Below are 26,435 nucleotides of genomic sequence, written 5' to 3' on the forward strand. Positions count from 1 at the left end.
TCTTAAGTCCTTTCGTTCAATATAGGAAACAAAAGGGTAGTTGAAATCGGTTTTCATAAGTTTTCACAGGTTTTCATAGAAAGTTTTAGAGTGAAGAAAACTTCCATCTAAATCTTTATTGCATGCTGTCGATTCTTCTATTTTCATTAAAGATTTAGTAGTTTCTTAACCTAATATAAATGTTTGAATGCTTTTAGCTAAAGAAATGGGAGAAGGCCCTAGTGCAAAGGGGAAAGAACCTATAGAGTAGATAAAGCTTAAGTAGAAGAAGTTTGGTGAGTTCCTTTTCACTTTTGTGTATAATGAGTAAATGAACAAACTCAACAAAATGTTATTTGTCCAAGTAAAGTAGTTAAACTTCCAAGTGTGGTTAATCTGGAATGTATTTTATTTCCAAAAGCGAATCAGTCTCGTTAAATGAATGTTATATTGTATAATACTATTGGGTGGTGTTGCATGTGTATTTCTCTATAATAGCAAGCTACATAAATGAAACTTAAGTGAATGTATATATGTGATTAAAGTGGATATTCCTTCCTTGGTACACAAGCTCTGTATCCAGACTGGTGGAAGGGGGTAATGGAGGTAAATAATGGATATATGATGGTACTGGAGAAATGTATGGAGATAATGAAATGATATGTGATTTGCCTCCTATAGGGCTTGTTAATGCAAACTGAGATTGGTGAATGACCCGAACTTTGCGGGGGAACACGTAAGGTAACAAGAAGGATTTGAGGAGGTTCGGTTGGATAAATGGAATACTAACTTTACGAAGTAATATTATGATAATGGTAGTGTAGCACTTCGGAGGTTGAATAGATCAGAAGCTAGCACAAGGAAGGATCCATGAACTGTCCATGCATAGTATACATGTATTATGTAATTCCTGCAAGTGAAATGTACTTAGTTAAGAATTTGCATGTAAACTGTGGCTATCGTGTCTTGTATGCACCTATGAGTTATACATAGAATCGGACAGTGTCTACCTTTTAACAGTAATAAATTTATGATATGTATTCGCCAATGGATTGCACACAATTATAATGTTGTGTTCAAGTGTAAATTGTGTGGTAAAGTTGATATGTTAATTACTCTACGTTGGTTTCATTTCCTTGAAACCTTTTTAGAAAGGTTGTCATTCTTGGAACTCACTAAGTTCAATTTGAACCTACCTAGTCTCTTCTCTTCTATTTTAAGGAATTTTAAGTTCTCGCAGACTCTTGAAGAATTAGCCAATAAGTGGCTTCAATTTTGATCCATGCATTTTTATTTTGTAACATGTATATATTGGGGAAGCGTATGGCCGAAAAACTTTTATTTTAAAATGTGTTGTATTCTTTGAATCTGGTTGTATCTGCGAAGAATATTTTGTATAAACTAACTTATAGTGGCATTCGCCAATCTTAAATTCCTATTTTGAATATTATATGTTCTATACTCTTGTTTTTGTTTTTGTTTTGGATTTGGTTTTTGCCTCCAACAAAAATCTACCAAGCGGCATGCTAAGCATGCTTGCTATAAGAGTTAATGGCTTTCATCGAAACCATTTTTTTTAATATATTGTGTTGTTTCTAGCCTTTTTGTGACTCTATCATTTGTTGGCCAAACCGCTGAATTAGAGGGTGTTGCAGGATTCGTACATTTCAACCATTGCAAAAACAATCAATGGCACTTTGACATGCAGAATGTTGTGATTGGCCAAAAATTTGACTGGGACACATTATTGAATTTTTGGATTCACATATGGCATTCATTCATGCTACAGTACGAATTTATAAATTTTAGCACATGCCTAATATTTAATTTCAAATGCTTGAACCGATATTATATAACTTTGAAATTCATAAACTAACCTCCTCTTTAGTTTATTGACCTAAAGCTTTCCGGATCACTACAAGAAAACAGACTTTTAGCGGCATTTTTTTTAGCCTAAAAATGCCGCAAAAAACTAATAGCAGCGTTTTCCCAAGCGCCGCAAAAAACGCAGCTATAGGAAACGCCGCCAAATTTTGCGGCGTTTATCTGAAAAAAAAACGCCATAAAAGATCATGGCTTTTAGCAGCATTTGTGAAAAAAACGCCGCTAAAAGCCATGACTTTTAGCGGCGCTTTTTTCACAAACGCCGCTAATTTTGGAAGATTTGAAATGTACATTTTTCATCAATATCCAACCATTCCTGCATTAAATCCAACCAAAAATAGAAAATATAGCATGAAATCCAACCAAAAACAGCAAATGTAGCATAAAAAATACAATCAAAAACATTAAATCTAAATGATACTTCAAATTCAATGAAAGATCTATGATATAATTAATAAATTAAGTAATATTCTTACAATAATGTTAAATGTGACAATGTTTAAAACATTCTTACAAGGAGAAAACTAATGTCTAAGATGGCGACTTTTGCGACTGCTGAAACATCTGCATCATTTGTTAAAGCTGTAGCTGGAGCTCATCGTACTTTCTGCTCTACTCTGCTGCCATCGCTATTGCCTCTACCTCCCTCACTGCTGCCACTACCTCCCTCGCTGTTGCCGCTACCTCCCTCTCTGCTGCCTCCCTCTCTGCAGCCTCTGCTCTAAGTTGTTGCTGGAGTTCTTCATATTTTCTTTGAACCTCAAGAATTTGCTCGACTGTGTTCGCTTGCATCTGAGCTATCTGGTCTCTTAACCTTTGAACTTCAGCTTGAGCTTGAATCCTGGAAGGCATGTATTGCTGGGAGCCGGATCCAAAATATTGGGTCGGGGAAACACTAGATCCTTGAAATCGAACCAGACCGTACCTTTCAGGACCCAAAACTTCAGTGATAAGTTTGTTATCAATGCTCTCAAGATTAACAGAACTATCAGTCGAAGCAATCGCTTCATACTCCGCCTTCTTCTCCTTTAGTTTCTCCTAAAAAATCAATTAACTAGTTAGAAACGAAATATATAATAAAAAGGAATGCAACATAACTTAACATTATTTAAAACTACTAATGACGAATTAAACCACTATAATTAAACATTATAAATATTTATAATAAATCAAATTTTATTAAGTAAATATATCATAATTTCTCCAGCTTCGGATGTCATAGGAGATCCATCTTTCTTCCTATGCTAATCTTAAAAAGTTGAAGGCGTCCAACTTTTTGACCAGACGAGACTTCCTACAATAAATTAGTAAAAAAATTATTTAATAGTAGAAAGTCATTAATATTTGAAAGAATTAATAAATTCATAATACCTCGGCCTCAGCTACAGAAGCAAAACTTCTCGACCCTGCCGTGTGCGTGAATTTTTGTTTTTGCTTGCTGCTTGTTCCAACTCGCTCACAGTCCTACATAATGAAATTATTATTACGTATATAGTAAACACTATATATAAGAGTTTGGAAATACGTAATACCTCTACTTTCTTTGACTTCCAGAATCTAACCGCATCTTCCCATTGGTACCTCAGCATTCTCGGCGGGACATTTCTCAATTTTTCCTCGAGGCTTATATCTTTCTTAAAATATAGTTTTTTCAGAGTATTTTTATGGTCTCTCCATTTTTAACCCAATGCCTTCTTGATATAGTCATCGAAGATCTCTAAAGCAAATCTCTCCTAAAAAACATAAGTTTAGAATGTAAATATAAATGAAACTTAAACCAAAGTATTATAAATTACATTCACGTTTTGTTACCTTAATATTATCGAGAGCTTGATTTTTGTTGCTATCAGGCATGTTATGCCATGATTCGTAGTTGATGGGCAACATATTGGCATTTCGTGATATAATGCCCAAATAGCCTGCTAAAAGTCGAGCTTCAGATCCAACAGGCTGACCATGACTGTTTCTACTTACTTTGACACGCTCAACAGGATTTAAGTCGATAAATCTTTAAGCAGCGTACGTCCTCGACCTCTGCGTGTCCCACCACTTTCAGCTGAAAAATGGTATATTATTATATTAAAATTGAAAAATAAATCAATAATAAAAGTCAACACATGTAAAATGAACTTAACACTACTTTGAAATTCTACAAGCTCGTCAAGTGTCTCCGACACATTCGAAGATCCAACAACTGTCTACTGTTCACTATTTGCTTCTTCCAAATTTGGAGTATTCTGGACAATACTTAAATCTTGTAATCTTCTTCTACGTATTTTTCCTGCAATACACATAAAATAGTTGAAGTTTTTGTAACAAATTACAACAATAATAGTACATATAAAATAGTTAAATTATATAACATTACCAAGATTAAAATTATAATATTACATATAATTAAAAAATCGTAAAATCTTACTACATCATTATTCGTAAATATCTTCATCCACATCATGTCGAACCCATTGATGCTGTGTACTAGTACTAGGGATATTTTCATCTAAGTTTTGTTCTGGGAAAGGTAATGTTTTTGATCTTTCGACGATGTCATCTCTACTTCCATTACCCATGTCAAACAAGTCTCTAGGGGTGTTCCGAAGTACAACATACCAACCCTCATCAGTTGGATCTTTTGAATAAAAAACTTGTTTCACTTGAGAAGAAAATACATATGGCTCGTCCATCAATTGTTGTCCAGTGTGAATCAAGCGAGAGAAATTAACCATTGTAAAACAAAATTGATCTTTTTTAATTCCGCGAGTAGTATTAACATCAGCCCAATCACACCGAAATAAGACAACTTTCCATCTGCCATAATAATCCAACTCAATAATGTCGGTAAGAAGTCCATAATACTCCACATTACCCTCAACCAGATTACTGTCCCTAGCACTAGCATAACTTGTAATTGAAGAATTAACAATAATTCCACAATTTTGAGTTCTCCTCATTCTCTCACGATATTTTATATGAAATCTGTATCCATTGATGAGAAAGGCATTATATTTTTTTATTACTCTATTCAGACCTTAGGAAAGCCATTCAATTTCGTCATTGACGTCCCTCCCACTCCAAACCTATTGAATCGAAAGTAAATTGAGTAATTATAAATGAATTATGTAAAAACATTCTTATTTGATTAACTAAATTTTACGATTATATATAACTTATTAACTTCAGTTACATACCGTTTGGCTTAACCATTCATGAAAAGATTCTGTGAATAACTTATTAATCTCTCGATGTTGTAATCTTCGAGAGCATGCACAAGATCTCAAAATTTATTTGTACTCACTATGTTAAAAACAAGTTTAATTGGTTAAAAGAGAAACAAATCAAAATGACGAATATGTGAGGAAATTTTAGAACTTACTTGTGTAACTGTTCAACTGAATCGTGGTGAAAAAGTACGTATCGATGTGCTTGTATCCACGATATATCATCGAATTCTACAATTTCAACTTTGCCGATTGGTTCTCCATAACTTTGGAATAAATAAGTTTCAGCCAAGTTATGATCATTGAGCCTAGCATTTCTATTTGGTCTATTCAATCGTGTTTCAACATCTTCTAAATATCTAGAATAGAAGGTCATGCACTCCTTTGCCAAGTAGCCTTCAGTAATTGATCCTTCTGGATAATGCTTATTACGACAATAAGATTTCAATTTACTTAGAAACCTAAACACGATATACAATATTTATCAAAAGTTGTAACTAAATGTATAGAGACGAATGAATAAATACTTGACAAATAAATTAGCACCTTTCTATAAGATACATCCATTGATAAAAAACCGATCCACCAAGTATTGCTTCGTGAGAGAGATGGATTACCAAGTGCACCATAATAGTGAAGAAGGAAGGTGGAAAGATCTTCTCCAAATTGCATAAAGTCAAAGCGGCTCGATCCTGTACTTTCTCAAGTTCTTCAACATCCAAAACTTTGCCACAAATAGCTTTCATTATATTGGATAGTTCAATTATACAGGACGTCACATTTTTTGACATGCAGCACCGTAAAGCAACTGGGAGTAAATCTTGCATCAAGATATGGTAATCATGTGATTTTAATGAATATAATCTTCAATCTTTAAGACTCACAGATCGAGATATATTTGACGCATATGCATCTGGGACATTTATATCCTTCAACACCATGCAAAACACATCTTTCTCTTTCTTTGACATTGAAAAAATAGAAGGCGGCAACTGATATTTCCCATTCGGAAGTACTTGAGGATGAAGATCACGCAGAATTCTCATGTCAACTAAATCCAGTCGACCCTGAAGATTGTCTTTTGATTTTCCATCGACATTCAAAATTGTTCCAATTATTTTCTCGTAGACATTCTTCTCAATATGCAGGACATCAAGATTGTGGCATAAAATGTTGTGCTCCTAATAAGGAAACTCAAAAAAAAATACTCATTTTTTTCCACAAGTCCGCCTCATTAGGATCATCCTCTTCGTCAGATTCATCATAAGATTCATCCATCAATCTTCTCTTTGTTTGCGTGTTAGGTGGTTGATTCATCTTCCCATAACTAAAGTTGATATCTTTTAACATAAACAAGATTTCAAATCCAATGGTCTGCTCAGAAGCTCCTCTGTACTCTTCGGTACCGTCAAATAAGTCCTCTAAAATCTAAATTTATGATTTTCATCTAACCACCGATGATGGCCCATGTAAGAGAACTTCTTCCCATTATACAACCACTTCGAACAAGTTTGCGCAGCATAACAAGGACAGGCATAACATCCTTTAGTACTCCAACCCGATAAATTAGCATAAGCCGGGAAATCATTAATTGTCCATAATAAAGCTACACGTAAATTAAAGTTCTCCTTTCTTAATACATCATATGTCTCAACACCTGACCATAACTGTTTTAACTCTTCAATAAGTGGTTGCAAATAAATGTCAATATCATTTTCGGGACTTTTCTCTCTAGGGATAATCATTGATAAAATAAATGAAGATTGCTTCATGCAAATCCATGGAGGCAAATTTTAAGGAACAAGCACTACAGGCCAAGTACTGTACGAAGTACTCATGATTTTAAAAGGATTAAAGTAGTCAGCTGCTAGCCCAAGCCTCGCGTTCCGAGGATCGCTTGCAAAGCTTGGAAATTTACTGTCAAACGATTTCCAAGCTAAAGAATTAGCAGGATGCCTTAATAATCCATCATCGGTTCATTGATCATTATGCCACCTTATAGAATTGGCCGTCTTTGATGACATGAAAAGCCTTTGAAGTCTTGGTATTAGGGGAAAATATCGCAAAACCTTGACTGGCTTCTTACTTAACTATGCCCCACCTTCATCCTCATTCACATCTTCTGTATTTCCATTCATCCAATGAGACTTACCGAAAACATGACAAGACTGTTGGTTCTTCTGATCACTCCAATACAACATGCAGTCATTTGGGCAACTATGAATTTTATCGTACCCAAGGCCCAAATCTTTTATTAGTCTCTTCATATCTTGACAAGACTAGGGGATTTTTGCAAACGGAAACATCTCTCTTAGAAACTCTAGCAGCATTGTAAAAGAGTTTCCGGTCCACCCTCCCAAACATTTTAAGTGAAATAGACGAATGTAAAAAGACAATTTCGAATATTTTTATCCCTCGGAAAGTTCTTCGTTCATTTCATTAAGTAAATTGTAGAACTTCGTCGCTTCTTCATTTGGCTCCTCATCAAGTGCACTTGTTCCCGTTTCGCAAAAAACATTTCCACCAATATTACAATATCGGATGCAATAAAGTTAGGTGGAAACGATTGCTCACCATGACTGTGCATATTAAATGCATCCCGCAACATAGCTTCCATGTCATCTTGTCTAACATACTGATGGTAAGCATTATCAAGATAAGTCAGATTAATCGTTGAAGAGGTTTTACTAGATGTACACTCTCCATGGAAAATCCATTTTTTATACCCCCGAATAAAGCCATCAACAATTAGATGTTCGTAGACAACTTCACGAAAATGCCAATTGATGTTGCCGCACTTCTTACACGGGCAAAGAATCATATTCTCTTGGCTTGCATTTTGAAATGCAAAATTTAGAAAAGTTTGTACTCCATTTTGATAGGCGTTTCTTACCCTTGACAAATTCATCCAACTCCTATCTATTTCGTTGTTCTTGAAGTCTAAAGTTTACAATAAATTACGGTTACTAAAATAGATAATACATATCAAGTATCTAATGGGTGTAAACTAATTGAGTAAGTTATGGATTTTCAAGTGTATATTTATGTATTACGTAAGTTAAGTAAGTTTTGTAAGTTATGTAAGTTATGATATGATATAAATTTATGTAAGGTATGTAAGTTATGTAAATTATGATATGAAATATATTTATGTATTACGTAAGCTATGTAAGTTATATATTTATTTATTATTTAAGTTTTATAAGTTATGTAAGTTATGTAAATTATGATATGAAATATATTTATGTATTACGTAAGTTATGGAAGTTATATATTTATGTATTATGTAAGTTTTGTAAGTTTTGTAAGTTATGATATGATATATATTTAACATTAAGATAAATATTATTTCCTTTAAAAATTATTTTAATTAAATAATATTTAAATAAATTAATCCAAATTATTTGTGATAATTTTAAATGATATAATATTTTATTTATTTTTCAGTATTATATACCTAAATTAAAATATTGAAGTAAATTTAAGTGGGAAGCGTATTAAATTCAAACAAACACAAAACTTAGAAATGAATGGTTTTGTTTTGTTAGTTTTAAGCCCATCAATTACCTAAATTAACCTAACAATAAATAATTATGTAAAATAAACGAGTTTGTTTAAAATGATAAAGTTGAAATAGTAAAACAATTTAATATAATTATAAAAGTGTGACCCATCAATTGAAACTTAATTTAGTTAAAATGTATTAAATTATTTAATTATTTTCCAAAATAATAAATATATTGTAATTTTTTCTTTTCATATTTTTATATGAAATCTAGAAAAATAACGCATATTAAAATTTTAATCCAAAATCTCTTAAGTTTTAATATTTGAACATTGTTATTTTGACTATAATCTTATTTGTTTTTGTATGAAGTATTTATAAGTACATTTGTTGTAAAAGGTTTTTTCATCACATCACAACATAGATGTATTGTAATCTAATAATAGGATAAATGCATAATCAAATTTACATTATTTGATTTTCATTTTAAAATATCTTTGTTAAGGAAACAAATAGGAGGAATTAGCATTGGATAAATAGTTTTGTTAAAAAAAGCGAAATGATCTACTTTAGAGAAACAATAAGGTTACGAGAGTTTAGACCTTGTCCACATTGGTAAAGATTAGCGACCTTCACTTCAATGCATTTTCAGATTATTTTGTAGAAACAACAGAATCGATCAATGGTAGCTAGATGCAACCTTACATTAATAGGGTGTAAGAGTTTGAGATCATCGAACCATTCTTGCACGAAATCAATGACAGCATAACAATCGAATAGAAAAATGGAACACCATGTACTCTTCCCTATGTTTAAGCCACACAACCCATATGCAAGAAGCAGACTACAAATCAAATGTTAGAAGGATTTATTTATACTATGAAGATAAATGATTTATTTACTACATCAATATTTCAAGGAGAGTTGCTCTTTGACCCCTTTACATCAAAACTCAAGTATTTTGACAAGAGCTGGCACAAACTAGAGCAATAAATTAAAATCTAATCCATAAGAAATTTTTTTACCACATCCAAAGCCACTGTAGTGATTTTAGAAAATTAAACCCTTTCTGGTTGTATAACACATACAGTAAATTTCCTTTTGACCACTATGCTAAGTATCATCATGTAGAACCCCAATGGCAGTGACCCAAAGCATTTACTAACAGCTAAAGAGGACTCAGTTGTAGATCTCTACTCAATTTAATGCTGTTAAGCTTTTTAGCTAATAGCAATGAGATTTTTCAAGCTAATTTCTCTCCAAGGAAGTGACTCAAAGCCTTCAGCAATAGCTAAAGGGAACTAGTTTGAATCTCCCTATATTATTCCATTTGACAGTAAAAGAAATTATTTTAACAAACTAGTCTTTAACTCTAGAGTAAAAAAGCATCATTTCAATTGCAAAGTTACCCTACTTGGATAGAATTAAAGCACTAAAAGATACTTATAGTTATAGACACTTAAGGTTAAATATTTAAAATATTTTACATAGTTAAACTATTAAATTAAAGTGAAATAAATTAAAATATTTAAAATAAAACTTTAATTACAACTTAATTTAATTATGTAATGTTAAAATAAAATAAAATATTGAAATTAATTTTCGTGATTCAAATAAAATAAAATATTTAAAATGAAACTTTAAATATAATTTAATTTAATTAGGTAAATTGAAAATAAAATTAAAGAAAACAAATGTATGCCATGAACACCAAACATTGAATGAACTACAACCCATCTATTTACTGAGATAAACCTTTCTACGATTAGATACCTTAAAGGAAGAAGCGCCTTAAGAAGATGGAGCGTATGATGTTTCCCTTTCAATTTGCAAGTCGTTGAGCCTTCGAAACTCTTTCAAAACTACTTGAAAATCTTTTGCAAGTTTAGCATCTACTACCTTCTTGCTGGCCTATAATTAAAGGAATTAAAAGGCGCCAAGCACTTCCTCAAGTTTATAAAGATATAAACTAATATAATGGTAAAATTGGATTTTAGCTCTCATAAAATATATAACTTAATTTCAATCCAATTTTTTTTTTGGTTTTGACACTGATCAAGCGATTTAGGTAATAAGTTCATTAATCTATGCATGAATTGCCACAAACATAATAGAATGAATATATATGGACTAAACGACTCAGCCACCAAGAGATTTGATCTGACTGAACTATGCCAACATAAAAATTTCAACTCAATATCAAGCAGATGAACCACAAATACATAGTCCCGCCATTGAAGCAGAAAATAAAAATGAAGCCATATATCAGAAAGTGGTATATTACTATAATAAAATATAGAATGGTTAGGATTTCCAAACCTTAGCTTTATATAGGAAAAGAGTATTGACCTGTTTACAAAGAGAAAGTATAATTTTTTCTTCTATTACACCTAATTTGCATAAAGGACATAACTGAAGGACCCTCATCATTTATCAAAGCATGCATCATCATTGCTGATGATCTTGGTAAATTAGGAAACAAAAGCTATTGACCTTGCAAGTTTCAGGCAAAAATTTAGCTTCTCTTTTCGATATAATCAACCATATTTTCAGTTCCTATACCTCTAGTTTTACTGATACAGGAAATCTAAGCATGGCCAAGAAAGAAAGAGAATTTAGCTGCTTTTTCTTTGCTATATAAAGATATGAAAAAGCTATTTGTCTCATCACAGAATCTAACCTAACTAATTTATCTATCTCATTTTTGGATTTTTCACTAAAAATTAAATGGAAATAATTTGTAAATGTCCTTATATATGAAAATAGAAGCCATTCAAGGGCCTGCTCCAACTATGTTTTAAAACTTGGACAACAAAACTAAGATTGTTGCGAAACTCAAATCTGGGAAGATAGATTTGAAATTCCTCCAAAACCAATAGGTTAAACAAAGAAGAAATCAAATTGTTCTCAAATAAAAGAACAGCTTACCTGAAATTTTACACTCCGATGAAGCAAACGAGAAAAGCGTCTGATTATACCAATTTGTTACGAGTAACCTACAAAATAGAAATGCGATTCAAGTCAGATGTATGTTACCTCGACAATGAGACTTCACCGCAGATGTATGTTACCTCGACAATGAGACTTCACCATGTCTGCTGATTCTTTTGGGGGAAATTTAGGGATTAGAAGAAATTAGAGAATTGGGGAAATCTGTTTTGGGTTGGGGGGGAATGGCTAAGTGTCGGGCACGAGAAAAAGAAAACATTCCAGAAATTAAAACGACGCCGTTTAGGTTAAACAATTATGTTTTTTTGAGGCGTTTTTTTAGCTAATCCAATCTCCAATTAAATTTTACTTTAATTTTTCATATTTATAAATACTTAACATAAATTTACTTAAACCTAATGATATTGTTTTAATTTTTTATAAATATATACATGTTATTTTCATTTGATATTTATTAATTTTTTAAATATAAACAAGTTAAATATTTTTAATTATTTTTTCTATTAGTCATTGAATTATATGTAAGTTGTGGATTTAGTCCTTTTACTTTAATTTTGTTATTTTTAATCATTTTAATTTTGAATTTTGAAATTGGAGTATTAATTAAATGGTAGCTATTAAATTCATTAAGTTTTGCTATTTCTAAAATCTAATGTAACAAATATATTACTCACAAAAAGTCAATTACGGATTAAGCGGTTGTCATTTGTGTCAAAATTAAAATTTAAAATTTGAAAAGTATAGGGACCAAGAATGATCTAATTGGATAATATGAATTCAACCTACAACTTTACGCACAATATAATTGTTATCATTTGAGTGATCATGATTGAATTTTTAAATTTTGAAAAGTACAAAAGATAAAATTAATCGATTTGAAAAATACAGGGACTAAACTAATCAAATTAAAATATAAGGACTAAATACACATTTTACATATAGTACATGTGATAATAGCATAATTTTACTTTTTTTTTTAAATTAATACAACTATGATTCAAACCCATATTACTCTTGAAATATATGAAAACGACGACATTTTCCTTAAACTACTATGTTTTTTGCTTAAACGATGACATATAGTACATTTTCCTTAAACGACGACATTTTCAAAAAAACGCCGCTAATCCCCTAAATCTCCAATTAAAACGACGCCGTTCTCGTATTACTATTTTGCTTTTTTGCGGCGTTTTATAAAAAACACCGCTAATCCCCTAAATCTCCAATTAAAACGACGACGTTTAGGATAAACTATTATGTTTTTTGCTGCATTTTTTAAAAACGCCGTTAATCCCCTAAATCTCCAATTAAAACGACGCCGTTTTCGTTATACTATATTGCTTTTTTGCGGCGTTCCTTAAATCTCCTATTAAAACGATGTCGTTTACGATAAACTATTATGTTTTTTGCAAAAAAAGGCCGCTAATCCCCTAAATCTCCAATTAAAACGACGCCGTTCTCGTTATACTATTTTGCTTCTTTAAGCGTTTTTTGTAAAACGCCACTAATCTCTTACTTTTATATTTCATTAATATTTTTATATTTCATACAACTTTAAAATTTTAAGTTTAAATTTCACTTAAATAAATTAAGTGTAGAGGAATTAATTTGAATTGAATTATTTTAATATATCAAAATATTTTTAGATTAAATCTTAAACCATTTAAGATATATAAAGTTTATCTATTATCTCTTAAATAATTTAAACTATAATCATAATTTTAATATATTCAAATAAATATTATCTCTTTTACAATTATATAAGAAATCGTTTAATATATAAATTAAAAACACTAATTAATCTAAAACCTAAACCTCTAACCCCTATCCCATAAACATTAAACTCTAAACCCTAAACCCTAAACCCTAAATCTTAACTCTTAACCCCTAACCCTTAGACTCGATCTAAACCATAAACCTCTAACCCTTAACCCTTAACCCCTAACCCCTAAACCTTAAACTCCAACTATTAAACCATAAACCATAATCCCTAAACCCAAATTCATAAACCTTCAAATAGTAACTCCTAACCCTTAAACCCTAAACCATATATCCTAAACCATAAATCCTAAACTATAATCAAAATTAATTCAATATTTTAAATTCAATACTATTCAATATTTCAAAATTCAATACTATCTCTTTTACGATCATATAAGAAAATATTTAATATATAAATTAAAAAGCAATCAGTCATATACCAAAAAACTTTAAAATTATTTTAAATAATAGTATTTTAATGTTTTCATTCTAAAATATATTTTCCTATGTTTTTACTTTCAAAATTTTTCTCGTCTTATTATTTTTTTTGAAGAATTTAAATATTTAATTAAAAAAATTATACTTTTTTTGCGGTGCTTTCTAAAGAACACCGCTAATGCTCAATATATAGCGGCGTTTCCAAAAAAGCGCCGCTAAACCACTAAAAAGCTCAACATAAAATGATGGCATTGTGCATAATTTATTACTGCGTTTTTAGGAAAGCGCCGTTAATGGTGGACCTATAGCGGCATTTTTAAAAATGTGCCGCTATTGCTCTATCTTTAGTGGCATTTTTAAATAAGCACCGCTAATAGTCGATTTATAGCGGCGTTTTACAAAAGCGCCGCTAATGCTTAGAATAAAACGCATAATTTTTTGCGACGCTTTCTAAAAATGCCGCTAAAGGTGCTCCTATAGCGGTGTTTTTTGGAAAGCGCCGCTAATGCTTGATATTTAGCGGCATTTTTAATAAAGCACCGCTAATTCTCTATATTTAGCAGCGTTTTTTATTAAAACGCCACTAAAACGCCGCTAAAAGTCTGTTTTCTTGTAGTGGATATTCTCAAGCTCAGTCGGTATACTTGTGTGTCTCATGCGATTGTTCTACCTATTCAAATAATATGTTATTTCAAAATTACAACAACGAAAATTTATAACGATAATAATATTAGAAAATGAATTTTATCATATTACGAGTGAGAATTCATAAAGGGGTCCACTTAAGGGTGTAAAAATAGAAGTCGATACCATGCCCATTATTGATGAAGGAGCATGCAATCGCCAATTTTAACATTTTTGGATTTGTTGCTCGACATGTTTCTTGATACAACATCACCATCATTACTAATCCCCTACTAAGTCGTCCCGTTTCTTTCAAGTCAACTAGTAGTAGTAGCTACCAAATTTCGAGATTTATCTTACATAAGTAGACCCTTGATTTCAACATCACTCACGGAAGCCTCAATAGTTTTGAAGTTGTCCTCTGACTATCCCATCTCGATCCAGCTAACCCTAAACTTGTTTAGCACTTTCCCTAGTAGTTGTTCGCATGTTGCACTCCAATCAACACTCGTCACTGGCCCCGTAACGACTTCCCCATCGACCGGTAGACCAAGTTGTAAACTAATGTCCTCAAGTGTAATTGTACACTCACTGTAGGGAAGATGAAATGTGTGTGTCTTCAGTCTCCATCTTTCTACCAAAGCACTGATAAGTTCTAACACCCCTAACCCGTATCCATTGCCAGAATAGGGTTACAGGGTATTATCGAGGATAACTAAGTATGTATAATCAATTCGAGTCAAATTTACCATTCATAAATGAAAACATTCAAACCGTCCCTTAAATGGACCTTCGAGGCCCAATATGAACATTAGAATCGAGTCGGGACATATTCTGAGTCTCAGAGAAATTTTCACGAAACTATTAAAATTTTCGCACATGCATTGCTCACACGCCTGTGTGCTAGGCTGTGTGGTTATTTTAAATTTTACAATTTAAGTGCAGGTTTCACACGACCAAATCACATGCCCGTGTCTATGACCATGTTACCAACACGGCTAAGACACACGCCCATGTCTCTTCCTGTGTGCTTAATTTAGAGCATTTTGCTTTCAAATTTTAAGGTGTAGGGGACACACGACTACAACACATGTTCGTGGGGCAAACCGTGTGTCACACACGGCCTAGACACACGTCCGTCTGTCTACCCGTGTGGACGAAAATAGGCCATTTTAAGACCACATTTCTCACCCTTTTTATAATCTACCTGTACACAACCTTCAAATACACAAATATGTCCAAACCAATCAACCAAATCAACCAAAACACAAGTTTTTGATCTACCAACATACTATAATACTACTTTATCCTAATTTCGTCAAAATGGTTTCATTCATTACATTACCCAAACAACTTCAAAGCGTAGATATTCAAACATACAAATTTCAATATTTCAAAACTACATCTTTCAACCCTGTCCTATACATGCCATATAAATCAAAAGTTGTATTCAAAATCTACCAGTTTAACTCTGGATAGTGCTTCTTGATATGTTGATCCGATCTACCCATATCACGCAAATCTACAGAAATCATTAACACACAAAGTAAGCTTTGGGAGCTTAGTAAGTTCATAGGTTCATAATAACAATCTTACCAAGAATTCACAACCAATTCAATAAATAATATTAAACATTCAATTCCTGCCAAATACAATTTCAAACGATGAGTTCACTCAATTGAGCTCAATACCCAAATATCAATTCATAGTTCAACATTTATCCTCAACTATCACTTACCTACACATGTTAGATTAAGGGAGGACTTACAGATTTGAGTACGTCATTTGCTCAGTGCCACGATTCACAACTAGTATGGTTAATACCATACCTACGTTTCATAACTCGGTATGGGAAATACCATACCTACATATTATAGCTCAGTATGTATAATACCATACCTACGTATCATAACTAAGTATGGATAATACCATACCTACATGTCATAACTCAGCATGGATAATACCATACCTACATGTCATAATTTTCCATGGATTAACCATGGTCTTATCCGTCAATTCATCACTTGACACAACACGAACATACTCAATCCTGCGTTTTTCTCAATTTAAACTTTCAAACTAATCTTTACAATGTTTCACATTATTAACAATACATTAGCAACATGTAGATAACATCACATCATTTCTAATTTAACAAATAATCACATAATTCAACCATATGAACTTACCTGGGCCAATTTGTAAAAGTTGTAATATTTCAGGGACTATTCGGCAACTTTTCCTTTTTCGCGTTTATCTTTTGATTCTTGATCTAGAATATAAAATTATTTACTCATCAGCATTTACTTCAATTCCAATTCAATTCACCCTTTATGCCCTTCAATTTTTAAAATTACACATTTACCCTAAACTTTACAATTTTTACAATTTAGTCCCTGCTTAATTAACCTCTCAGTTGAGCTAATTTTTCTCAATTAACACTTTATTCTATCATTTTAAACTACTTCATAACCTTTGGAAATCAAAATTTCAATACCAAACCCTAATTTCAACATTTTTCACAATTTGGTCCTAAACATCAATTTCTATTGGAATTACTTAAATAAATCATCTCTCAACCAAATTAAAGCTTCAATTTCATGCTAATTCATCATAAAATTTCAGTACTCATCCATGGAAATGTAACACCCCTTACCCGTATCCGAGGCCGGGATAAGGTACGAGGCGTTACCAGACAAACATACAAACATTAAACTAAAATACGGGCCATAAAATTTCATTCATATTTCAAAACGTTCATTCTCTTACACATAGTCCCTTATTTGAGTCTACGGAGCCCAAAACATACTTTAGAAAGGGTTCGGGACTAAACAGAGAACTTACGAAAATCTTAGAAATTTCATGCTTTAAGGCTCCATACGCCCATGTCCCAAAGTCGTGTTCCATACACGGCTGAGACACATGGTCGTGTCTCTGCCTATGTGGAATATACCTAGGCTATTTTCCAAGCTTTGGTCAACCTTGATCTCTTACACATTTATACAAAATCAAAAGCATATAACATGGTATTCATTTAATGATTAAATATCCTCAATTAAACCACAAACATAGCATTTGTATGTCATCATACATGTGACTCTCATACTCATTTTACCTTATTTATTATAGTACCACTTATACATTTATACCAAGATTATCATCTTACCAAATATCTTCAGCTTAATCATCAAGCAATCATATTTAAAACTAGATCATATCTTTATAAAATACCACAATTCAGATGCGCAAAATAACATGTTTGCCTGAAACATTTCAATTCAACTCCATACCCAACAAGCATTACATTGAGACTAGTCATATATATATATAAATACATGTCATGATACATATCATTCTCTTTACTTTTCTTATAAACACATATCATTTATTTCATTATATCAATATTTCATATACCATAGTTTCCATGTATTCCACATATATTTATTTTCCTCCTCCTCCTCTCCATTCCACATCCTTAATGTATATAGCATTCTTGTAAGTACGATTTCACAATTTACTAATAAATGTTCACATCAAACTGTCCACATGAGTCATAGTCACTTAATTATTTATAATTCGAGCTACAGAGCTCCAAATTAATATTCGTAAATTTCCCCTAAAACTAGACCCACATATCTTTCCACCATAAAATTTTCATAATTTTTGGTTTAGCCAATTAGTACAGTTTATTCATTAAGGTTTCCCGTGTTTCACTTTCTGACAGTTCTGACCTCTCTTCACTAAAAATTAATTATCTCACAGCACAGAACTCGGATAATGTTCTTGTTGATTTATCTTGAAAATAGACTCATTAGGGATTTTAAAAATATAAGTTTGAACCTCTAATTATTTTTCTCCAAATTTTTGTGATTTTCCAAAGTCAGAACAGGGGATCACGTAATCATTCTGAACCAGTCTCACAAAAACATAAATATCTCAAAATATAGAACTTCTTTGCTTTCTATGTTTCTTTTATATGAAAATAGACTCATTAAGATTTAATTTTATATCTTATTCAGTCTCTGATTCAATTTCTACTATTTTTGGTGATTTTTCAAAATCACATCACTGCTACTGTCCAAAACAGTTTTATTGCTAATTCACTCTTTCACACTTTCTTTGTATTAACCTCATTTTAACATACATATCACAAATCATTTTCACCACATTTCATACATCACAAGTATAGGCCCATGATCACAAGGTCACCATAAAATCATCCTCATGTATAACTTACTTGTTTATAACCTTACCACATCCTGGTCACTTAATGAACATATCATTCACATAACCAAGTTCCTGCACTTATTCATCACAAAACTCACAAAGCAATACATAGAGAGTCTCCGTTGAACACTTGGATCAATCCTCGATACTTGGTGGTTTCAGCACATAGCTCCACCCATCATATAGTTCAGCTCTCTTGTACACATGGTGAACACCTAGTACCACCCAAGTGACCTAGCCAGTTTATCTCGTAGCTCTCTTGTCTACATGGTGTCCTTCACTTGGAACCACGCATGCGACCTAGCTACATATATCCCGTAGCTCTCTTGTCTACATGGTGTACACATAGTATCACCCATGCGACCTAGCTACATCATATTGTCTTGTAGCTCTCTTGTACACATGATGTGCACTCAAGCACCATACATGTGACCTAGCTACATACTATCATGATCATCCAATCTTTCCAAGGTTCAACCGAGATTTTCTCTTTTCCAACAATTTCACCAATCAAGTAATTATCCACAAACATATTTCCAATATTATTATAAAATATCATAATACAAGTAATAGTGATGTATTACTTACATATAAACTTACATCTCATTTAATATCAAGGCAATAACATTAAATTACACATTGTCTTATTAAAAATCATATGAACTTACAATTTCCATAATATCCATAATCATAGAAATCACATTTATGTATGATAATTCAATGCACTTCATGTACCATAGACATATTTTAAATCAATTCATAAACTTGGCACCATAATAATTTAATTTAACATAATTCAATTAATTCACTAAATTTAACTTTCAAATATAAATTACTGACATTATTGTTGTATTATTATCATACCAACTTACATAATTTTTAACACCTCGAAATCATAGTAAATATATCAATTTTACATTGAAACATGCATAAATTAATGCTTATTATACATATGAACTCACCTTGATATTAAAACGGCCATTTTACTAACTTTTTTAATTTTCGATTTTTCTCTCATTCTAGGTTCAAATCTCGTTTTTTGGGATCTAAAACATCATATTTTACTTATTTAATTAATGTACTATTCAAAACAGTCCTTAACTCAAACTTTGGAAAAATTACAATTTTGCCCCTAAACTTTTGCATATTTACACTTTTTCCCCTAGGCTCAGAAATTAAACTTCATCCCTTATTCTTATGTTTTATGATATGATGATCACTTTTCCCTTCTATGGCAACATCAAATTCTCACTCCAACATATACTTATGACTATTAGGTATTTTTACCGATTAAGCTCTTTTGCTCGTTTTCACTTAAAACCGAGTAGCACAAGTTGTCTAACATAATTTAAAACCTCATATTGTATCATAAAACACCAGAATACACAAAATTTACCTATGGGTATTTTTCCAAATATGAACCCTAGGTTGAATTATTGCTAGCATAAGCTAAATCAAGTTATCGGGACTCTAAAAACGTAAAGAACTTGAAAAACGGGGTTAGAACGGACTTACTATTGAGCTTGGGAAGATTGAAAACCCTAGACATGGAGTCTCCCTTGGTATACACGTCCATGGTGAAGAAGATGAGCAAAATTGGCTTTTAATTTTGTATTTTAATTCATTTTACCCCTAAATGACCAAAACGCCCTTACTACTAAACTTTGCAAAAATTCCATCCATGTCCAATTTTTATCCATAACTTAGAAATTGGTCAAATTCTATTTAAGGCCTCCTAATTAATATTTCAAAGCAATTTCATACTAGAAACTTCTAGAATGCAAGTTTTGCAACTTATTCAATTTAGTCCCTAACTTCGAATTAAGCACTTTATGCATAGAATTTCTTCACGAAATTTTCACACAATCATGCAATCATATCATAGACCTCAAAATAATCATAAAAAAATTATTTATACCTCAGATTTTGTGGTCCCGAAACCTCTGTTCCAACTAGACCCAATTTTGGGCTATTACAGGAATTTTCCAAAATCATCCATATAATCAAAAACTAATGAATTAGATAGTAGGACCTAGTTGTAAAAGTCTTAAAAACACAAAAATACCAATAAAAAGGCAAGATTTTACTCATTTGCTGCAAAAATTATAAAAAAAAAAAGCTTAGAAAACCCTCCTCTGGCATTTTTGGCTGATGAGAATGAAGAAAATAAAGAGAAATCTAGATATTTCCACTTTAGTCCTATCTTTATTTAGTTAATTTTGTAATTTTCCAATTTTTCCCTTATTTCCTCAATTTTTCTGATTTTTCTCTGCTTGTGCCGCCCAAAATATCTCTCTTGGTCTTATTTACACTTTAGGTCCTTCCTTATTTGACAACTGAGCTATTTAATTCTTTTAGCAACTTTTACACCTTTTTCAATTTAGTCCTTTTTATTTAATTGACCACCCAAACGTTAAAATTTTCTAATGAAATTTTAATACCACATTACTAACACTCCATAAATATTTATAAAATTATTTTTGACTCAGTTTTACGAAATCGAGGTCTCATACCCCGTTTTCAACTCAATTTATTTAATAATTTCTCCTTAAATTTTAATTTCACCTATTTAAAAATATTTCTAATATATCACTCACTTCTAAATATTATTTTTATTTAATTTTCTGATCTTATTTGTCGGATTTAGTGATCTCGAATCACTATTCTGACACCATTAAAATTTTAGGCTATTACATAAGTGGGGGTCCAATTTAGTCCCCCCGAGATGCGAGCCATGTATAAGAATCTCGTATCTCGCAAGTGTCCATAAATGGCATCCGACGTGCCTTCACTTAAATTGTATATGCACATCTCTAAAATTCGATCTTCGGCCTTAGTACATAAACATAAAAAATTAATAATGTTAACAACACAATAATTAACTAATTTAAATTAAATAATTTAATAATATTTTCTTACCATTTGTAAATGAACGCCGAAGATGTGTTTTTCATCTAAATGAATAAGCTGATTTGTCATTTTACAAATGATAAGGAATAAAATAAAATCAAAGAGAATAAGATTCAGAGAAAGATTAAAAAAAAGTATTAAGAATTGAGTTGAAAAGAATGAAGTTTGGAGGGGTTTATATAGGAAAAGAAAATGACTGTTGAGGGTATTGTAGCTGTTAGGACTATAGCCGTTGGGATTATAGCCATTGGAGGAAAAGTTACCATTGGCTTGAAAATGCATCCTACAAGGCATGTTTTCATTGCTGTGGCAATGAAAACGCACCCATTTTTTCATTGTTATGGCAATGAAAACAGCCCATGTAGGACGCGTTTTCATTTCTCTCTCCAATTTCAATATATATCGCTAAATTAAAAAAAAAACAACATACATTCTCAAATTTAAAATTTTTTCAGCATATTTTGGTGAATCAACCACCACAATATGAATGAAAAAATAATGATATTTGAAATATTTTACATCTAAAAATAATAATATTTGAAATAATTATTTCATTTTATAATTTTAAAATCACCATACCCACAATATAGGTAGAGAAAATAAATATTTGACATATAAATATTATATATAAAGAAAAATATATCAAAAAATTAGTTGATATTTTTAAAAAATAAAGTATGTTATAATTATTATTTATTTATATAAATAATACGAGTATTAATTTCAAATATTTTTAACATAGTGATATATAATATATATTTTATTATATAATTACATATTTATTTTTGATTTTATAAATAAAAAATTATTAATTAAAATAAAAATCTTGAAAAATATATTTATTAATTAAAAACATTAGTTAAAAACAAAAAAACTTGAAACAACGTGAAATAAAAATACAAATATTCTTAGAAGAGGAATCAAACTTGAATTTCAAGAATGAAATCACTATTATTTAACATCTAACCAAAGTAGCTAATGTGATAAAATTATTAATTCAAAATAACAAAAAAAAAAAACTTGAAACAACATGAAATAAAAAAAATACAAATGTGAGTAAGCAATTCAACCTGGGATTCAATGACAAAACTAGTAACATTAAACCATCTAACCAAAAAAGCTAATATATTGAAAATGAAAGTGCACCTTGTAGGACGCATTTTCACCTACTCTCCAAAACCGATCTATTTTCCTAAATTTTATAAAAAAAATTAACTCATTTCCTTTATTATTTTTTTAAAAAATTAGCATTTTCTCCAAATTTCCCCATATTTTTATGCCTTATCTTATTATATTATATTTTGTGTCTTATTATTATTTTTCATCTCATAATATTTCTATCATTCACTTTTTAACATGAGTTTTAGATAGTCAGCAAAATAAGAGAATAATGATTAAATTTTTAGGTAAAACTTTCATGACTCAATTTTTAGGTATTTTTATTTTAATCATTAATTTTTTTGTTTTTTGTCACTTAATTTTTAAGATGTTTTCATTTTAGTTATTTAAATATTAAATCCTTAATGGTGGTTGATTATACACATTAAATCATGTCCACATCATGTTTACATTTTATTTTGGTCACCTAATTCTATGTTTTTTCATTTTGGTCATCGAACTTTTTTTAGCCTTGAACTGGGTAAAAAATAATTAATGATAAATTGAAAAGGTGGTAGAAACTAAAACAATATGTTAAAATTTTGTTAAATTGTACTTATTTATCTTATTGCTGAAAATTCTAAAATTTTTATTTTTTCAATATTAAAATTTCAAATTTCAAATCATCAAAATCAATTAAATAAATTATTGAAAATTTTATTCTTTTGATAATGTTAATCGATTTGGTACTGTAATATTGAAATTAGTAACAAAATCAACTAAAGTAACTCATATTTAATAATTTTCTCTGAAACTTAAGTTTCTTTTTATTATATAATATTGAATCTTTCATGCTAAGCTAAAAGAAAAAAACCCTTGCAATTAATTAAATTAATTGATTGTTCTTCGTTTGGATAAAAAGTAATGAAAATAATTCTAAGCTTGCTTGGCATGGAAGATAAAACTAATTAATTTAATTAATTGTAAATATTTTTCTTTACTTTTAACTTAGTATGGAAGATTCAAAATTATATAATTAAAAGAAATTTAGGCTCCGTAGATAATTATTAAAGATGAGTGATTTTATTTTATTTTAATTTGAAAACATAAAATAAAATTTTAAATGGTAGAAGGAAATTAAATTAATTAATTTCAATATTATAGTAAAAATCTGTTAATACTATCATGGAAAATCATTTCAAAAATTTATTTAATTGATTTTGACGTTTTAAAATTTAAAATTCTAATATTGAAAAATAAAGTTTCTGCAAGAGAGTAAATTAGTACAATATGACAATTTTTTAATATATTATCTTAGTGTCTACCACCTTTTACTTTAAATTTTAATGAATTTTTCCTATATCAATACTAAAAAGGAAGTTTTTAAATGACCAAAATAAAAGTAATCTAGAAATTGAATGATTAAAATAAAAATGTAAACATGATATGGCATGTACAATCAATTATTGTCGAAGTTTAATGCTTAAGTAATTAAAATAAAAACTCTTAAAAATTAAGTAATGAAATTAAAAAAAATTCTTTTTTAAGTGACCAAGATTTTAAAATTAGGTGGGTTGGGTAGTTTATTAACCATGGTTAAAAGGAATTTAGGGATTTAAAAATGAGAATAAAAATTAGGGTTTTAAAGCGGTTGGCATTGGGGAAAAAAGAACATGAATGGTGGATGAGGAATTTAATATTCTTTTTTAGGCACGGTTTGTGTTTGATAATAGAATAATACAGATTTATTTCCTCGTATCTTGCAGATCTTTTTAGTTTATTGAATAAAACCCAAAACCCAATACAAACGTTCAAAAAATTTGCAACCCAAAACAGAAGCATAGAAGTTAAGATCCAAAACCAAGAGGCACCCGAAATATCTATCCTTTTCCGTTCCATCCTCCTTAAAAATTTATGCTCTTTTCACTTATTGCAGAGAATCCCTTGATTTTTGTCTCCTGAAATAACAAATGTTTACTCTGAATCTCATACCATCCACTCCCATCACTTTCTCCAAATCCACTCATCAATATTTTCCCATAAAAAGGATCCAAAGCCCAAAGAACTTGGCTGAGTCTCCTGTTTTTTTCACCAAATCCACCCCTCTCAACTTCAACAAAATCCATGCCTGCCCTTTTGGCAAGATCCAAGCTTTAAGCACCAAAACTACCCATCTGGGGAAAATCCTTGAAAACCCATCTAGGAAAGCAGGATCCCATGTTCCCAAAGCGGCTGCATCATCTGAATCTAATCCTGAAGGAGAAGCTGAATCTGTTGAAGCAGCAGCAGCCGCTAAATCGAAGGCCAAGGCTTTACAGCTTGCACTTGTGTTCGGTTTTTGGTACTTTCAGAACATTGTCTTTAACATTTACAATAAAAAAGCATTGAATGTCTTCCCATTCCCTTGGCTGCTTGCTTCTTTTCAACTCTTTGCTGGTTCCATTTGGATGTTGGTTCTGTGGTCTTTAAAGTTGCAACCTTGTCCCAAAATCACAAAACCTTTTATTATTGCTCTTCTTGGACCTGCATTTTTTCACACAATAGGCCACATTTCAGCTTGCGTTTCGTTTTCTAAAGTTGCTGTTTCCTTCACTCATGTTATCAAATCATCGGAGCCTGTGTTTTCGGTTGTTTTCTCTTCATTCCTTGGTGATACATACCCTTTGAAAGTCTGGCTTTCCATTCTCCCCATTGTTTTGGGATGTTCTCTAGCTGCTATAACTGAGGTTTCCTTCAATTTTCAAGGCTTGTGGGGTGCTTTGATTAGCAATGTGGGGTTTGTGTTAAGAAACATATATTCCAAGAGAAGTTTGCAAAACTTCAAAGAAGTGAATGGGTTGAATCTTTATGGTTGGATCAGTATAATCTCTCTGTTTTATCTGTTTCCAGTGGCGGTTCTTGTTGAAGGGTCCCAATGGGTTCAAGGATATCAGCAAGCAATCCAAACAGTGGGGAAAGCCTCAACCTTTTACATTTGGGTTTTGCTCTCTGGGATATTCTATCACCTATACAACCAATCATCTTATCAGGCACTTGATGAGATTAGCCCTTTGACATTTTCAGTTGGGAACACCATGAAGAGAATTGTGGTTATAGTGTCAACTGTTTTGGTGTTTAGGAATCCAGTGAGGCCTTTGAATGCACTTGGATCTGGGATTGCCATTCTTGGAACTTTCTTGTATTCTCAAGCAACAGCTAAGAAGGTCTCTGCTCCTGAAAAGAAAAGCTAAGGATTCAGTAATCTCTTCAAAGTTTTAAACTTTTTTTTTTGGGGTCTTTCCTTTTGATCAGATGATATTTGCATTTTGTTCCTCTTTCCCCCTTACTATAAATGTCAATAAATGACCTTAATAATTTGCTTGCTTAATTTGCATTTTTCCATTCTTCCATGCTTGCTTTGTGTTTGCTGTGCTTGGGTCTAAAAGACCTCCTTCAAGTTTATTTAAAGATCAAGCAGGAATAGCATTTAAATTCTAGTGCTGCTTTATCAGCTTAACAAGAGAACTCTTTTCTGATGAATTTCAAGATAGCTTTCATTAGTGCGTCTGCAGAAGCAGTGGGGTGCCGAAAACCCTTTTTGCTAATGAATTTTTCCTGTTGAAGACCTCATCTCCAGACACCCTTGTGGTCGTTTTTTTTTCAAATATATATATATATATATATATTCTTGGAAATCCAAAGGCACCCTAATTCTTGGAAATCCTGTATTTTCTTTATCATTCACTAAATAGTCGACATTCGGACTTTTCATTTTTTGTTAAAATACTCGTATTTGGTATATAAGTATATGTCCGATATAATTTTGTGTTCATTTGTTCTCGAAATTTCATTTTCATATGAAA

The 26,435-nt window shown here is 31.2% G+C and overlaps 1 protein-coding gene across 1 annotated transcript; it reads left to right on the plus strand.

Moving 5' to 3' along the window:
• The first annotated feature begins 24,210 nt into the window (after positions 1-24,210).
• Positions 24,211-25,960, plus strand: LOC108457633 (xylulose 5-phosphate/phosphate translocator, chloroplastic). The gene has a single exon (XM_017756685.2). The coding sequence runs from the start codon at positions 24,564-24,566 to the stop codon at positions 25,821-25,823; it is 1,260 nt and encodes a 419-aa protein (XP_017612174.1). The 5' UTR covers positions 24,211-24,563; the 3' UTR covers positions 25,824-25,960.
• Positions 25,961-26,435: the final 475 nt, after the last annotated feature.

The sequence above is a fragment of the Gossypium arboreum genome, chromosome 13 (genome assembly GCF_025698485.1).
Source record: "Gossypium arboreum isolate Shixiya-1 chromosome 13, ASM2569848v2, whole genome shotgun sequence".
Taxonomy (NCBI): domain Eukaryota; kingdom Viridiplantae; phylum Streptophyta; class Magnoliopsida; order Malvales; family Malvaceae; genus Gossypium; species Gossypium arboreum.